The sequence below is a fragment of the Leguminivora glycinivorella genome, chromosome 12 (genome assembly GCF_023078275.1).
Source record: "Leguminivora glycinivorella isolate SPB_JAAS2020 chromosome 12, LegGlyc_1.1, whole genome shotgun sequence".
Taxonomy (NCBI): domain Eukaryota; kingdom Metazoa; phylum Arthropoda; class Insecta; order Lepidoptera; family Tortricidae; genus Leguminivora; species Leguminivora glycinivorella.
In genome coordinates, this window is record NC_062982.1 from 13,813,543 (window position 1) to 13,830,765 (window position 17,223).

The following is a 17,223-nucleotide window of genomic DNA, read 5'->3' on the forward strand; positions in this document are numbered from 1 at the left end:
TACCACCAAGTTTTTACCTGTCCTAACTACTGGAATTTCCCCACATTGTTAATTACCACACCGGGGGTGATAGCTACTGGGATTAGTTTTCCCAGTAGTTACTACCAAAATATTATTGTGATGGTTTAAAGTGACCTTTAATAACCACAGGTGTCAGTTAGTAAAAGACAAATACTTATGTAACTCCGTATAGACAGATAAAGTCTAAGAAAAAAACGTACCTCAAAACCATACAGAAAAAGGTACGGTGAGCTAGATGGCGATACACCTTTGGGGTAGGTACGCTCAGATAGATGGCGCTAATATTAATATTTGACATTTTAACACATATCAATATCATATCAAGCTGAGAATATTGTCAAAACGGAGGTTCAAAGGTTTTAAGCCTGTGTCGAGAGATGTAATACGTCAAATTCCGCGGGATATCCCTAATGTATGCTTAATCATGGACACCCTAAAGAAAGAGATGCAAGACCGGCGTGACGTAATTCAAGGTCAAATTTTCTGGCTTCAAAGTAATGTTCGGCGTGGAACATCCATGTATATAAGATTCTTGGACTTAACCTCGGCTTGCCCTCGGCTTTCGCGCGAATCCCGCATGTCAGTTCTCACCTTTATTATATCTACTGATCGATATTAGTTGCCATCGAGCCATCATAGATTGTAGGTATTGTATTTTTTTAATGTCTATGGTTGCCATAGTTACGCGATTGACATTACCTCGCTTCTTCGAGTTGTGTTTATTTACAAATAATTAGGATAAAAACTGACTATGTATTAAGCTGCTTACTAATGGGGTTAGAATTGGTAACATATAAAAATGCCCTTATTGCCAGAACTTGACACAAGATCGGTCTTACATGTTGTCGAAGAGAACTTCGAGAGACTTGGCTTGGTTAGTAGTTTCACTTGTAATTGTGAACATTGGTATGTAAATATGAAAACCTAATAACCTAACCTAAACGGACAGACACGACCTTCAAGAGCGTACATCCAGCTTAAAGGCCGACAACGCACCTTCAACCCTTCTGGTGTTTCGGGTGTCCATGGGCGGCAGTGTTCGCTTACCATCAGGCGACTTGTGTGCTCGTTTGCCTCCTATCGCATAAAGAAAAGCTTCAGACCTACGTAGGAGTGTGTTTCTGCTGTATACTTAGGCAGAGAGAGTGGCACTGAAACTTAGTAGTTCATGTGCTCTGCCTCTGCCTACCCCCTTATGGGATACAGGCGTGATAATATGTATGTATGTATGTACTTAGTTACCTACATGAATGAGTTTTATAAGTTAGACATAATATTATTTCCCAGAAAACCTACGGTATACGAATGATATACATTGGCGACCACAAGGCACCAAGGGAAGCAATGATAGAGGAAATCGGCAAGACGGTGGATACAGTGAATGCAGGTTACTGTGATATTAAAGTAACCGGTTTGCTACTCGTGTATGACAGTTATTTCGTCCATATTCTCGAAGTAAGTAGCCTCGCTTATATACCTAATACCTACCTATTCATGTAGAGTTTTTAGCTTCTATACCTACCCATAGTTACATACATACTACGTAGATAAGTGTAAAGTTAAACTTAAAGTAGATCAAAAATGCTATCACTTTTAATCAGTACTTCTCATCAAATCATTCAAATCTCTATCTAGTACCTATTCATACTCTTACTGATTTTAAAGCATCAGGGCCTGTAGCCGAGAGTGCAATCGATGACGATCTGTTTCGCCGCAGTTAATCGCTCTTCACTATTCGCGCGACAGACCCAGTTGTGTATCGTTTGTGCTCTTGGCTAGAGGCCGTGAAGGTATCATCCTCTCTCGACCGTACTACCTTTGCCATAGGGCTCAGAAGACACGGTGCACCGCCTACTCCGTTTCCTGTTTAAAACGGAGGTGGATTGGATAGAGGCTATGGAACGGAAGGATGCGGAGGAGTTGGAGGCGCTGCGACAGGCGGCCCGCGAAGCGGAGGCGGAGGGCGAGCCCTTCGTGTGGCCCGAGGAGCCCGAGGAGAAGCCCGACCGGGGCTTGTTCCGGAGGCTCAAGCTTCTAATGGTCTATCATTCTATACAAAGTGTATGTTATTTCCTTCCTCGACGTACATTATTTTAGAGAATTTAGTGGGTAGGCCGCGACGAATAGGATTACAATTATTTCAAACAAATCGGAAACAAGAAATTGCCGTTGCTAAAATGCTGCCTATAGATAATACTTAGGGTCGGTTGCACCAAACCGTCTGTTACCGAATTTAGCATTCGCTGCTGCTGTCCCATTTCTTCTTCCACTGCACCTATCTTTGCAGCTGGCTGAACCCAAAAGTTCATCTAGTGAGTTTGAGTAGGTAGCAGGTGGTCTAAAGTCATTGCAAGTTGTATTTAATCCCGTAGTTCCTGTTCAAAGGCTGGAGCGGGATAATGGCGCGGCCGCCATCGCTGGTAGGCGTGCTGGACATGAACGCGCCCCTCGATCAGCACATAGAACAACTCAAGATCTGCCTCGACAAGATCGCCTTGCTGTGCAAACTGGCTATAGCTGATGATACTGTGAGTATAAGTTACTCTGTGTATCTTCCATTTCATATTTCTTCAAAGGCTGGAGCGGGATAATGGCGCGGCCGCCGTCGCTGGTAGGCGTCCTGGACATGAACGCGCCCCTCGATCAGCACATAGAACAGCTCAAGATCTGCCTCGACAAGATCGTCTTGCTGTGCAAACTGGCTATAGCTGATGATACTGTGAGTATAAGTTACTCTGTGTACGAGTATTTTCCATTTCATATTTCTTCAAAGGCTGGAGTGGGATAATGGCGCGGCCGCCGTCGCTGGTAGGCGTGCTGGACATGAACGCGCCCCTCGATCAGCGCATAGAACAGCTCAAGATCTGCCTCGACAAGATCGCCTTGCTGTGCAAACTGGCTATAGCTGATGATACTGTGAGTATAAGTTACTCTGTGTATCTTCCATCTCATAGTTCTTAAAAGGTTGGAGTGGGATAATTGCGCGGTCGCCGTCGCTGGTGGGCTTGCTGGACATGAATGCGCCCCTCGATCAGCGCATAGAACAGCTCAAGATCTGCCTCGACAAGATCGCCTTGCTGTGCAAACTGGCTATAGCTGATGATACTGTGAGTATAAGTTACTCTGTGTATCTTCCATCTCATAGTTCTTCAAAGGTTGGAGTGGGATAATTGCGCGGTCGCCGTCGCTGGTGGGCTTGCTGGACATGAATGCGCCCCTCGATCAGCGCATAGAACAGCTCAAGATCTGCCTCGACAAGATCGCCTTGCTGTGCAAACTGGCTATAGCTGATGATACTGTGAGTATAAGTTACTCTGTGTATCTTTCATCTCATAGTTCTTCAAAGGTTGTAGTGGGATAATTGCGCGGTCGCTACCAAATGCAAACTATTGCGAACTAGTTGCCGAAAATCGACGTTGTCAAAACTTGCCTCGGTGCGGTGCTGCGGTGTCCCCTACCTGCTTTGGTACACCCATATCATTCGATTTGAAAAGCGCTCTTAGAGAAGATTAGTTTAAGATACAACTTACCTATTTATTCAATTTAAGAAGCACTGTATACTTTATCCTTCCGTATAATTTCATCATCCCACAGCTGTCGTTCCAAGGCATGAGCGTGACAGACCCGAAGATAAACGCGTTACCCGAAGTCGCGCTGCTGGACCTACTCTTGCAGTCGAGGCACACGCTGGACCTGCGAGAAGTGATACACCTGCACCGGCGCGTCGAGGACCACGAGTTTTACTTCGGTAAGTTGATGACAATGATGACTCAGTGGTGTGCCATATACCGCCCACGAAAAGATTTTATTCCGTCCTTCAACACAGTGTATGGTATGGCCAGTCATCATTCTCTTGTCCTCTTCCTATTATTTGGGGTCGGCGCAGCAGATTTTCCTCCAGGCCTTCTACTACCGTTGTCGCCATCCACCTTCATATTTACCACTCGTTTTATAACATTGCTTTCATCTCTCCGCATTACATGCCCATACCATACCGTGCAATGTGCCCCGCCCACTGCCACTTAAGTATAGCGATTCGGAGGGCTATATCGGTTACTTTGGTTTGGACAAACCGATAGAACCGATGGCCGATGGCCGTTGGGGCGGAAAGATTCTCGAGTGGCGACCGCGTACCGGAAGGCGATAAGCGTGGGTAGGCCCCTAACAAGGTGGACTGATGACCTGGTGAAGGTCGCAGGAGTCCGCTGGATGCGGGTGGCGCAGGACAGGTCATTGTGGCAATCTTTGGGGGAGGCCTATGTCCAGCAGTGGACGTCTTTCGGCTGATATGATGATGATGATGATGACCATACCGTGCTAATCTGCTTCCTCTCACCTTCTCTGTCACTGGCGCTACTCTCAGGCTTCCCCTTATATGCTCATTCCGAATCCTATCCCGTCTTGTCACACCACACATGGCCAGTAGGTACTGTAGTAAAAACACCCCCTTGAAAAAAAGTTTGCCCACCACCTTACTTCTTTATTACTGCGGATATGCCTTATGTCACGTGGATGTGAACTGCGAGGCACGGTAACGATACAGACTGACGCCAGCTGACCTGTTGTTTATTTAGTATTTGACTATCTTTGATGTTCCCCATCCTGAGTGAAGGTGCTATGCATGGAGTTATTCGTAGAGAGATAAGAAAAGACGACAGTGTATTCGCCAAGTTGACAATATTTCACAGGGAAACGAAACGCGATCTATCTTTGAGCATATTAGGTTTCATTTTCTGCCATTTTTTTGTCATCTTGGGTTAGCTTTGATCAATTTTCCTTAACCCTTAAGGGTTCTCAAGTTCTTAAGGGGACACATGAGCGTTTTGAGAGCGGGGCGCCCCCAGTTTGAAATACGGTGCATTCCTTAGGTGTCTGTGTCTGTACCTATTTTAGTCACGTACCTATTTTATGTACAAAAAATATTATGGTATAATAAAATTAATACCTTTGTTCTCTTACAGAGAAGGTGTGGCCTCTTCCAAATCATTTCACACCGCGACTGTTGTACAAGTTAAAGGTGGACGATTCCTTCGTGGAGCCTCTGCCCGTGATGCCCTGGGAACTGGTCAAGAAAGAGAAGACCGAAGAAGAAGAGGACCAGGATCGGCAGAGCGGTAGCTCTGACAGTGATTAAAATATGCCTGTTGTTGTTTATCATTTGGTTTTATAAAACCAGAGCCAGTGCAGGCGTTGGTTTGCTACACGCGATCAATTAGCACATACTGTACATATTACCTACGTCAAGTTCTTCCTGACGTTTTTTGTAATATTTTTTTAAACCTAGTTATTGCGTAGGCATGTCTTGTTGCCGTAGTTTAACATATTACCTCATATTTATGAAATAAATGATCTGATGAGTACCTACCGATGTATCAAATGAGTTTAAGATGCCCTAAGAGAAATTAATAAATGTTAAAATACGGGGATCACTGTAATTACGTAGATAGGCGGATTAGCAAAAAGTCCTCTAATTCTTATAATAGCCAAATAGCATCGGTAACTATGGCATTATCGATCGTTTATTTCTTTAGCGAGTGCTATCGCTTGGAGTCTGCCGTGAGCAACATGGACAGAACGCCAAATAAAAAGTTAATTCGTAAACAATCGAGCAAAGCAGTTTTCGGTATAAAATTGCCACCGATTGAAAAAAATGACACGGATCATAATGTCAAAACCATCTTGGATGTCGATCCCGAATTCTTTTCACTCGTCGAAGGTAGAAAAATTCGACCGAACACCTCTATGAATAAATACAAGGAAGATGTTAAAAATTTTGCCTTAAAAAGGACTCTTCAGGGATTTTTAACCGATGAAATGTTGAGGATAGACAGAGAAATGGAAAATGAAAAAAATATTTACGAATCCGCGTCTGCACATTTCGCTGATTGTCAAAAAAGTTTCGACAAATTTTTGGCTGATGATAATAACAAAACGATTGCTATTATGAAAAAATCCGATGGCTTGGCAAAAGATCTGGTGAATCAGACTGAAGAACACAAACAAGCAAATTACGAGGTGGCAACTCTTAAGTCAAAACTGCAGTACATCGACGAAACTTTACTAATATTGCTGACGTTCGAGAAATTCCTTCATACAGCTGCACCGATCTTGTGGCAGGAACAAAACAATGTTCAACTGGACAGACAACACACTGAAATCATAGTAATGGATCCAAATATCTTCGTTCCTGTTAATAAAGACATAGTTCAAGAGCGCTTGAGTAAACTTTCAGCTCCAAAATTGTATTTTGAGACCCCTGAGCAACTTTTGGAAATGTTTGATTTGTTAGAACACCAAAATCTCAATTATTTACTTGCTACAGAGGAATTGAATGCTGAAAAGAATAAATTGCTAAAATCGAGAGATGCATTTAAAGCTGCTTTAAACCGAGAATTAGATTTTATTCAAAAGAAGGTAGGTTCCCGATGTGCTAGATATTTTATAAATTCATAGTACCTACTTAGATAAAATTTTATGACACCTACGAGTACAATACACACCAATTTATAATTTAGTTGTTTTTAAATTATTTTATAATGATTAAAATTTAAAATAGTTTAATGTCCGTTCAATATACAATTTTTAACTAATTTCAGATGGATGGAATCGAAGCCATGATCGTAACTAATAAAAATCGTGAGATTGAAGTTAAGGAAATATTTTACAGAATTCTAGCCGATAAGTTAAGGTACATAGTGTCTTCAGAACGTGCGTTACAAGTATCTAACTACGTTGAATATGCCTACGAACAACTAATTTCTAATAATGAAACTAATCTCAGCCCTGTGGAAATGACGAGGGCTTTGGAAAACGAATATGACAATTTAATGCTAGATTTATCCACTTACAATTTGAACCTTGTGAAAGCAGTGGAGCAAGAAATATATGAGAATGAAATAAAGAACATGAAAGAAGCCAAAGAAGCAGCGAAACTTTTAAAAGACGTGGACAAGTTGAATAGAAGATTAAAGTCTTCTTTTGAGCCAACAAGAAGGAAAATTTATTATTAATTATGAGGAGCTATATAATGTAACAAATCAGGTTTCTATAGCGAAGGTGTTAATTCTGCATATTTACTTAACTAATCAGTTAAGTAGATCTAATCAGATCTATGTCATTTTAAACGATGGTTTATTGTTTCCATTATTACTTTGGTCTCCGTGCTTTGGTCGCACCGCACCAAAGCAATGCACCATGCACAAGTGAGTGCAAATGCAATGCATTATTCTGTCCCATCGTTGGTGTGCCATCTACTTTTTTAATAATTCTACTATTTCTATTGCATAAAAAATGGTGTACCTAGATCATATTGCAACATGATTACAATTTCTCTGTTTATGCGAGTGTTTTATTTTTTAATTTTTTAAGGGTAGTAGGTATTTAAGTAGTATTACTTGATAGTGAAAGCCCCCCCCCCCCCCCCCCCCCGTTTCATAAAATCCTCAATCAATAATAATAGGTACAAACCTAATAGTAGGTATCTGTACTGGTTGGTACTGTTTATTTTATTAATCTGTATCTCCGGGCATGCATTTTCTATGTTGTCTTATTAATTTAATAATAATGCTGCGTAGAAAAATACGTCAAATTTCTTCTAAAGGCCGCCGCTGTGTTTGACATTTCCTCGTGTATTTGTGAATATCAGCGCCAGTCCTTTACGCACGGTAAATAGTCGCCCATGCCAAGTTGTAATTTTTGATGACTGTATATTCACTGAGCTAGTCGCTAAGAGGCTTACGGCACTGATATAGCCATGGTTACGGCGAAGTGAACCTATAAGGGAAGCCCTAGCTGACAACGAAACTCTAAAAAGCTCATCAAAGGCGTGATACCTACTTTACCATTCATATGTCAAAAGAAGAATTATTTTTTAGTTGTGACATTTGGTAATCAATATGAAGCTTTCAATTTCTTGATATTTTCTAGTTGAGTCGACTTATTTTCTGTATTTTACTGTTATTTGTTTTGTTTACGAGAACAATGTCCACAAGAAACTGTCTAAAAAAAGAACGCAAGCCCCTCGTCCCTTTAAAAACACTCGATGTAGTTTTCAGACGTCGTTACGTGAAAAATACCCAATATTACTTTGCCAACAGAAAACATGCATTAAAGGAAGAACATGGAAAAGCTAGTCGACCATTTCGTGTGCCTAGAACCGAAAAATTACTCAGTTACATAAAATACAGTGACAGAGTTGAAAAAAATATATTTAGGAAGAGACTGTCTCAACCGCTGCACCTGAAAGACAATGTGAAGATAGCGGCGACGAGGGACATCTCGAGACGGCTGTTCATAGAGGAGCCAGCCGACGATGTGCGGGCAGTGGTGGAAATCCACCCGGAATTTTACACCGTCATTGAAGGTCGACCGTTACGAAGCTTTGATGATATCAAAGTATACGTTCAAAATATACAAAATTACGCCATGTTTCGGCAACAAATAGGCTATCGAAGAGATTTGATAATGAAAATTGATGAAACTTTGGTAGATGAAACTAGAGAACACGATAAGATTGTAGAAAATTTAAAAAGCCACATCAAAAACTTTCAAAAGTTTCTTACTGAAGATTATAAAAAGGCATGTGCTAAAATAGCAGCTGCAGAAATTGCTTATAATGCACTCGTCGCGAAGAATAATCAATTTCTTGTGTTGGTTTCATCTATAACAAAATTAAATAACATTTTGTTCAAACTGGATGCCATAAGATCAGTTTTAAAGATATATCGCAGCTTTTTGATTTATGTGGCTCCACTTGAATGGAGAAAAGAATACGATGATAATCTACGAAGGATGGCAAATAGGAATAAGTCAATTTTATTTGTTACCGATAAATTTAAAGCAGATGACGAGATAGCAGAATCTGCGGATATCGATAAGATGGTAGAGCAAGCTAAGGTAGAGTTGAGTAGTCCTCTAGCTCCTCATTTGTACTTTGTGAAGCCTGAGCAGATGATGCACCTCTTTAACACAATGGAGTTGCAAAGTAGAGAATATCTACTACAATTGGCTAAAACTGGTGATCCATTTAAACTTCTAATGCGTTCTATTAAGACACTCAAGAAAGTTACAAAAGTAGAGCTTGAATATTTCCAGTATTACATCGATAGCATAAATAGTCAAATAACGAGGGAAAAGCTAAACGAAATACATCTCGAAGAAAAGTTTTACCGTATTTTGAATGAACCATTTTATCATTCTGTTGCTAGCCCTGACACATTAAAGCTAAAAATATGCATAGAGTTCGTATACCAGGAAGTCTTTGGCCACAGTGATGAAGATCATGAAAATCTAAAAGATCCTATGAAAATCATGGAAGTAATGTACGAGGACTATAATCTGAAACTTGATTCCCTGGACTTCAAAATAGTAAACCAAGCTAGAAACGACTGCTTTGCTCAGGATTTGACTATGATGAGAAATGCATACAAAGCAGAAAGAGAACTGAGAGCCTTTAAAGAAATGACGAACGCTATGCATAAGGCATTTTTGCCTCCACTAACATATAGGCGACCTGAATTTAAAAAGTTTGTTGATAAAAAAACGAGAAAAGCCCAAGCTTTGGCTGAAAAAAGAAAGGCGGCTGCATTAATGGGCGAAAAAAGAGTTACTCAAACGTTTAAGAGAATAACGGAAGAGGAAAAAGAGGGTCTGCTGTTATTTACGGAGTGGTGTGAAGGAACAGATCCAGTACCTTACTTGAAAACGTATTATGAATATTCTAAACCAGCCTTAGAATGGATGCCTCTCCATTCTTTGAGTGATCTTTGAACATCCAGCGTAGGCGGTAAATAATGGATGTTCCTTTTGGCCGCCGTTTATCCTACCCAAACACCCCACCCCCAGCTAGTGATGTGCAAGTTGCGGAAACTTTCCAAAAAAATCTTAAATTTCTTGAAAAATTCACGAAAATTTCACGAAAAATAAAGGGAATTTAAATTTATAAAGTGGAAAGTTCCCATCCATACAAAGTATAGAAAGTTTCCGAAGTTTTCTTATGTGAAAATTTCAGAATTTTGGAAAGTTTCCGTCGGCACATCAGTACTCCCAGCACATCCCGCACCGGTCATTCATTCATTGTAATACCTGTTGTAACGAATGATGCTGAAGTTAGCATTATTAAATACCAGTAGTTGGATTAAAGGCCTGTAAATGTAACTACCAGCATGAAGATTATATTTGACAGCGTCATGACACTTATTAAGCTTGCCGTTCAAAGGGTTAATATTCGTATCAAGTCTGTTTATGGTTTGAATTAACTTGTTAATAAATATTCAAAGACATCTGTAGTTAATCTAGTTGGCTTGTATTTATGTATTTTTTATCTTGATTTCATGATTATTAATGTTCAGTTATTAAAATGGAAGACGAAATGCGCTCGTTTATTATTGACATTCGGAAACCTAAAGTTTATGCTAGAAAATCAGATCCTGTTGCTAATACTGTTCGCCAAAAAACTAAGTTACCTGTCTACGTAAGCAAAAGGAAGCCGTCTAATATCTCGTTACAAAAATATTCTTTACCCGGAAGTAAGCCTTTATCTGTAAAGAAGTTGGAGAATGATGTGTTGTTGTTACCATACAGACTGTTTTCAAAAAGACAAGAGTCTGAAAGACACAAAACAAGATTAGCAATCAACATTTATGACAAATATAAAATTGTGAGCACAGACCTGCGGAGGCGCTTGCACGTTGAATCTCCTCCTAACGAAGTTCAAGGATTGACTGATATTGACCCAAAATTCTTTGAGTATGTGAATGGAAGATCGTTGTCCAGTTACGTTCCACTTTATAAATCACTAGGGTCTTCATTAAACAGTCTATTTGAAATTCGACATCATACTAGTTTTATAAAAGATTGCGTTTTGAGGATTCAATCTAATACGAGAAAAGAATTGCAAACATATGAAATCAGCGTGCAAAGATGTAAGGAGCAAGCCCAATATTTTGATGCGTTTATATCCGAAGACTACCTCAAATCGATGGATTTCTTGAGAAAGTGGGATGAACTCAAGATGAAACTTAACTCAAAGGAAGTTGAACTGCAAAGTCTCGCGAATGATAAGTTCTACATTATGTCAAGGCTGGTCGGTTTAGACTATAGATACAGTGTGCAGCAAAAATACGGCAGACTGCTCTATTACCTATCTCCGCCCACATGGCGAGCCAATCACAGAGACTTTGCAAGATCGGTCGAAATAGAGAGGAAAGGGTTTGATTTAGGACATTCTACTGATGATGATCCGTTTACAGTGCTATTTGAAAAACTAAAACAAGAAAGCGTTGGAAATCCTATCGCCCCGGTTCTTTACTTTCAGCGACCAAATGATTTGATGGATTTATTTGAGTCTATCGAAAAGCAACAACTGAATTACCTGACTTACGTTATCTACAGCTCACCTTACGTGACCACCTTAAAGAAAGAGCTAGTGTCATTGAAATCCTTGATACAGCAGAGTAGCTTCTCAGTTGTTAACGCTATCAAAGAATTCGAAGATATGCTGGAGAGAGAAAACTTGAGATGTAACATAATCGAGGCAAAGTTCCACAAAATCCTCAATGGAATGTTTTACGAGAGCGTTGGATCTTTGGAGGTATTGAAAATGGGATTACATTTAGAATATTGCTATGAAAAGGTATTGAATGAAAAACCAATGAATACTGACTTGGTATCTTTAGCAAAGGTTTTAGAGTCCAGCTATATGGATTATTGGAAACGTCTGGATGAAGTATGTAGCGATGACATAAAGAAAGCCGTTGAACGTTATATTGAGCTAGAACGGATTAAAATGAAAAAGGCAAGGTTTGCTGCCAGAGAGCTACGTCTTTTTGGTCGGCTGGAGAAGGAGCTAAGGCGTACTTGCTTGCCAAAAGATAGTCTGGACGTTGTGTCGCTCCCAGCAGCCAAACCAAAGCCGAGAACAAAATCTAGAATGAGCCAGTTGCCGCGGACTCGCACCGCGAACGACCGCAGCTCTCTCACTGAAGCTCAGCTGGAGTACTTGGCTTTGTTCACAGATTGGACACAAAATGAAGATCCAGCTAATTATTTACAAGCTCTTAGCGAAGATAAGCACAAAATGTCTGAAACTAAAATGTAATCGGTTTAAATTAAATTAAATTACATCGATCGTAGTAGAATTCAGAAGTTTCAAGATAAAATTTCAGACAATGGAAATAGATGGCGCTGTACTGCGTTTATTATGTGTGTTTATATTTTGAAGAGGTTTAGAGATTAATTTTAAAATTAAACACTCTTTATTGAAAACAGATTTTATTTACGGGGAATCAATACGAAAACAACCTACATATAGCCTATTAATTCCACCATCAAACAAAATACAATTGGATATAATATAGATAGATAATATAATAAAACAAATCACTTTAAATAACAAAATTTACATTTCCTACTCATAAAAATGTTTGGTTTCTTGGTATTGACGAAAAACTACTTGGAATTTACATATTTACATTCATGACTAAACAAATCTGGTAAAAGCTTTACATCAATGCAATCTGCAAGACCTAAACTAACTTTTATGTTAACACTTGCATGAGTCACTCCATAAATAAATTAAATTACAATAATTAGATTACTAAACAGCGTAAATTTAATAACGTAAATATAATTTTGTATGTGTGCAGGTTAGCAACAGTTACAACTACACCGGCGAAAAATTGTGGTGTCAATGCCTAAAGGGTTCTTATGCTGCAAGTGCAGTACAGTGCGCGTAGCCGAAGGCACAAACGCTCACGTTATATCTCTTTCGTAGCTATCTATCTCTATCGCTCTTGCGTATTGGCGCGACAGAGCTAGACTACCTTTCTGCGGCGTTTCTATTTCGTTTCGCGTTACGAAACGGCTATGGGGCCTGACTGTTTAAATCTGAAACTCCAACTGAATTTCTTTCTAACTGCAGGTGAAGTATAACAACCTTGTAGGCATGCAACATCACAATTTCACAAATACATAGTTAAAGGTAAATTATTAAAGCTATGACCGACAAGTATAAGGGTTTCTTCCTCACTTTCATCCAAAAAGTGTTGTGTGTGTAAAGACCCGTAATTCCCCAAATTGACGATTGTCACCTCGTGGTGAAAATATCAGCGAATCTTCTCGATCCAGATATGCTTAATGAATAACCAAAGTCAGGTGGGAATCATCAAATTTCATCTACAAGATAGGGGCAAGGCGGGATGGCTCAGCCATATTTGACACCTGTGGCACATTTCACAAAGCTACAAAAATTACAAGCGGAAGTTCCCTTTGAACTTGTTACTTAGGTACTTATATTGGAAACGATTTATATTTGTATAACTTGTAGCTTTGTGAAATGGGCCACAGGTTTTTTGTGAGATAAAGTGCCAGGTAGCTAAGAGCTGTAATATACACTGACGTGCCTAATGTTCCTTTACGCTGATTATTTGTGCAATGTTCTTTCAACACAGTATAAATAATGGTCTGATGAATGGTGTTGCAAAAATTACCAACATTGTAAAATTTGTGCATTATGATGACGAGGTCCACATTATGAGACGGTCACTTAATTTTCAATTGCACTTTGGTTGATCAAACTATCCGGCCAGTGGCTCGAAGCAGCTACCAGTTACAAAACAGGCTAAATGAAATAATAATAACACAATCATGATTATTTTATGCTTCTTAAACTAAACGCGCAAACGTTAAAATGCTTATTTAACAACGCAAAACTTATCTAACCATGTAAATTTCGTTATATTATCTTCCAAATTAGTTTATTTACATCTTAATATGTACATAGAGAAGACTCTCGACAGTCTCGACATGGAAACATTAAAAGCCTCTTTGAAAGTTATACATAAACATCACATTTCCATGATTGATAGGTAATTAATAATGAAGTCTACATGAAAACAGTGACACTGAAGATATCGAAGGGCATCGACACTATCGACAGACATTACACATGTAATTATAGTTTGTAGTTAGGACTATGACTTGATCACTTTTGTTTCTGCTATAAAAGCTTAGCTGTAGTTCTTGGTGAAAAAATATTATTTATGGGACAGAAAATACCAAGAGTTATTTTATCTGTATGCTGAAAAGCTGTCGGCATAGGGAAAATACTAAAAGTTCTAGAGTTTAAGTGTAACTACTATTTATAAAACTGCAATGTAATGTAAGTAGATATATTTATATTTGATTAAAAGTCTGCAGCTCGTCCTCGACTATACCTAATAGTCAGAAATGTATTGACTTTCAGGAAAACATTGAACGAATTTGGTTTGGAAAGGGGGATATAAATTACGATTCAGATATAAACGCATTAAACGCTTATTGCATGCGTTTAATGCGTTTATATATAATGGCGATGAAAATTAATTTGCTCTAAATTCCAGTCATGTAGGTAAGTATTAGCATTCAGAAAGGTCATTCATTCATTACAACCATAGATGTCAAGATTGTCAAGATATTTCGTTCGGTTGTAAAACCGTGGGCGTTATCTAGTAGACCGACTGACAGTATAATTAGTTTATTAAATTTCGTTTTCTCCACCTAGCTATTTTCAAAAGAAAATGACTAGTAGTAATAGTTTTATCAAAATATTCGTTTCCTTCAAAATGTTCAATATACTTGAGCAACATTGTGATGGAATATTTTCATAAGACGTTCCTTCATATCTACAGTAAAACAATATTTGGTGTTACACATCGGACATATCAGACAACATCTACGCGATGAGCATTATAATACTTAACATTGTAACATCACAACGTTGATAATCGTAGCCACGTGTGTGAGGCGGCTAGTTTATCTGACGCGTTTCTTCTGTAGCTTGGCGAGTTTTCTCCTCTTGAGTATCATTTCGTAGAGGGCGTCGAGGCCCTCGTGCAGGCCCTCGCCGGTGATGGCGCAGGCGGGCTGCACGTGCCAGGAGTGCGCGTCGCGCGAGCCGTGCGGCGACGCCACCAGCTCCTGCAGCCCGAGCAGCTTCTCCAGCTCGCGCGGCTCCTTGGCCCCCGGCAGGTCCTGCTTGTTCGCCAACACTAGGATCGGCACGCCCGTGTTGTCCGGCGACTTCGCCGTCCGTATCAGCTCCATTTTGGCTTCCTCCATACGCTCTACGTCGACTGAGTCGAGTACGAATATAATGCCGTCCGTGCATCGCGTGTACGACTTCCACAGCGGCCGGAGTTTCTCCTGTCCCCCGACGTCCCAGACGAGGAAGTTGACTCCTTTAGACTTTCCTATAGTGCCTTTAACCTTTTCGCAGTTAAAGCCGATAGTGGGCACCGTGTTGAGGTACTGGTCGAACTTTAACCGGTAGAGCGCAGTGGTCTTGCCGGCGGAGTCGAGGCCTAGCATGACGACGTGCAGCGTGCCTTGCGCCGAAGGCAGCGCGTCGAGCAGGCTCGAGTTCTTGCCCATGTTCGCACCCATGCTGCGCCGCCGCTCGAGGCGGCTATCTCACGCTCTCGTCGGGTCGCAACATCACGAGGAGAACACGAACTCACCTGAAATAAACAAAACAATTCATTACTCGTAAGTAGGTATATGATGCAGTGACTGCAGTGAGTGTTAGCTGTAAGGTACAGCGGGGTAAATCTCGACGGGGGGGGGGGGGGGGGGGCAATTGTAACTGATCCATTTTTTCCATTATTACACAATAATGTTGAGTTCTACATGTATCTACTGAACACGCCTACCATATATAACCGGTGGACACTCTATTTAATAATGCAAACATTGTAAAACATGGAAAAATGAACCAGTTCAGATCCCAGTCGAGATTTCCCCCCAGTCGAGATTTGCCTCGCTGTACCTTAATTTTTGTAATCTAATTAAGGTACAGCAGGTCAATTAATTAAAAATCGAGTAGTTGAAGTCGTAATTGTCCCGTTGTACCTTAATTAAAATGATTAAGGCGTTTTTTGATTTAGGCATATAAGTAGGTTTAAAAATCAATCGTACAAGTAAGTAATACTCATTACCTACTTGTATTATTGACTTTTGTGGAGTTCGAAAGAAACTTGAGTTCACAGCAGCAGTGGTTTAGGCACATGCTAATGGGGTAAACACGGTTTCGAATTTATATTTACCCGTTCTCGATAAATAATTACGAAGAGATTTCGGTGCGGGGCGAAATTGTTATGCTCTTGTCAGGGTTTTCATACATGTGGATGCAGATGTATGCAAAAACTATGTATGTTTTTGTATATGATCCAGTAAGTTAAGGTATCCTTGATTTTAGCTGTGTATTTATGTGCAGTCGTCGTGTCGTTTGCTGCTATTCTTGTAGGTAAGTACCAAACCTATGTTTAGAGGACTTTTGCTCAAGCGGTTACACACGTATATTTATATTATTAACTTTACTCGGAAATAATGAATAAACCAATAATGCGACTACCCGAACATCATTAATCATTTATATCCAAATGGAACCCTTTCAAAAATAAGTAGCTTTGATTAAAAGTTCTTACCAATTTAGACCTTTTGGCCTTTGGAGTCGTACGTAATTGGTACAAGTGGATGCTTTATTCAACTAAATACACCAGTTAAGAAAAGCTTTCAAGTTGATTTATTAACATTTCTTTGTCAATGGAAATTTTAATTTAAATACCCTTAACTAAGCTTTGCTTTATAGATTTTGGTTGACTGTAGGTACTTAATAAACTTTGAATTTAACATTTAAGTCAAAAGCTTAATGAAGGGCAATGCTACAAGCTGAAGGAAAGCTGAGTTTATGTATTAGGGTATATCTATGCAGTATTTCCCATTTTTTGTTTGGGTAAAGTCCGAAACTTAACTCAACTTTAATTAGTATTCGGCGTTTACCCTACCAGTTCAAACTTTTACTTTCACTTTTTTAGAAATATGTACTTTGAAAATCCCCCGAAAATCAAAAACACGCAGCACCCACCCGTGTAAAAATAATTGCGGGAGGCGAAAGGAGCAGGTGGAGTAGCGAAATGAGACGAGACGCCATCGGCATCGCGCCCTTTAATAATTATCATTCGCGGCAGACAGCCGGGTCGACGACTTTTTGCCCGCTGCGAGGCACGGGCCAGACTCTTTACAATCATCCGCGCGGAGACTTAACTGAGGTCGTCTTTCACCAACGCAACGCGCGCGAAAGGGACAGCGGAACCTGATTCCACGATAAGTTTGTTGACAAATGTTTCGCGAGAGCCACCGCAATTTCAATTCCAGCCGCTGCACCGT

General features: G+C 40.0%; 4 protein-coding genes across 5 annotated transcripts in view; 3 read left to right on the forward strand and 1 right to left on the reverse strand.

The window, feature by feature from the left end:
• The first annotated feature begins 691 nt into the window (after positions 1–691).
• LOC125231991 lies at positions 692–7,041 on the forward strand. The gene is made up of 6 exons (XM_048137599.1): positions 692–895; positions 1,309–1,476; positions 1,849–2,082; positions 2,394–2,549; positions 3,616–3,769; positions 4,983–7,041. Exons 1-6 carry the CDS (start codon positions 821–823, stop codon positions 5,153–5,155), a joined length of 960 nt encoding a protein of 319 aa, XP_047993556.1. The 5' UTR covers positions 692–820; the 3' UTR covers positions 5,156–7,041.
• LOC125231990 lies at positions 5,431–7,031 on the forward strand. The gene is made up of 2 exons (XM_048137598.1): positions 5,431–6,435; positions 6,618–7,031. The coding sequence occupies exons 1-2, from the start codon at positions 5,431–5,433 to the stop codon at positions 7,029–7,031; spliced, it is 1,419 nt and encodes a 472-aa protein (XP_047993555.1).
• A 174-nt stretch (positions 7,042–7,215) lies between the features above and the next one.
• On the forward strand, positions 7,216–12,755 carry LOC125232003. The gene is made up of 4 exons (XM_048137611.1): positions 7,216–7,223; positions 8,235–9,113; positions 11,413–11,611; positions 12,666–12,755. Exons 1-4 carry the CDS (start codon positions 7,216–7,218, stop codon positions 12,753–12,755), a joined length of 1,176 nt encoding a protein of 391 aa, XP_047993568.1.
• The window catches only part of LOC125231687 (ADP-ribosylation factor-like protein 4C), a 92,156-nt gene continuing 87,209 nt past the window's right edge, over positions 12,277–17,223 (reverse strand). For both annotated transcript variants that reach the window (XM_048137210.1, XM_048137209.1), the window contains one exon: positions 12,277–15,515. In XM_048137210.1, coding sequence (XP_047993167.1) covers positions 14,812–15,441 — 630 coding nt within the window. In that variant the 5' untranslated portion in view covers positions 15,442–15,515 and the 3' untranslated portion in view covers positions 12,277–14,811. The remainder of the gene's footprint in view (positions 15,516–17,223) is intronic.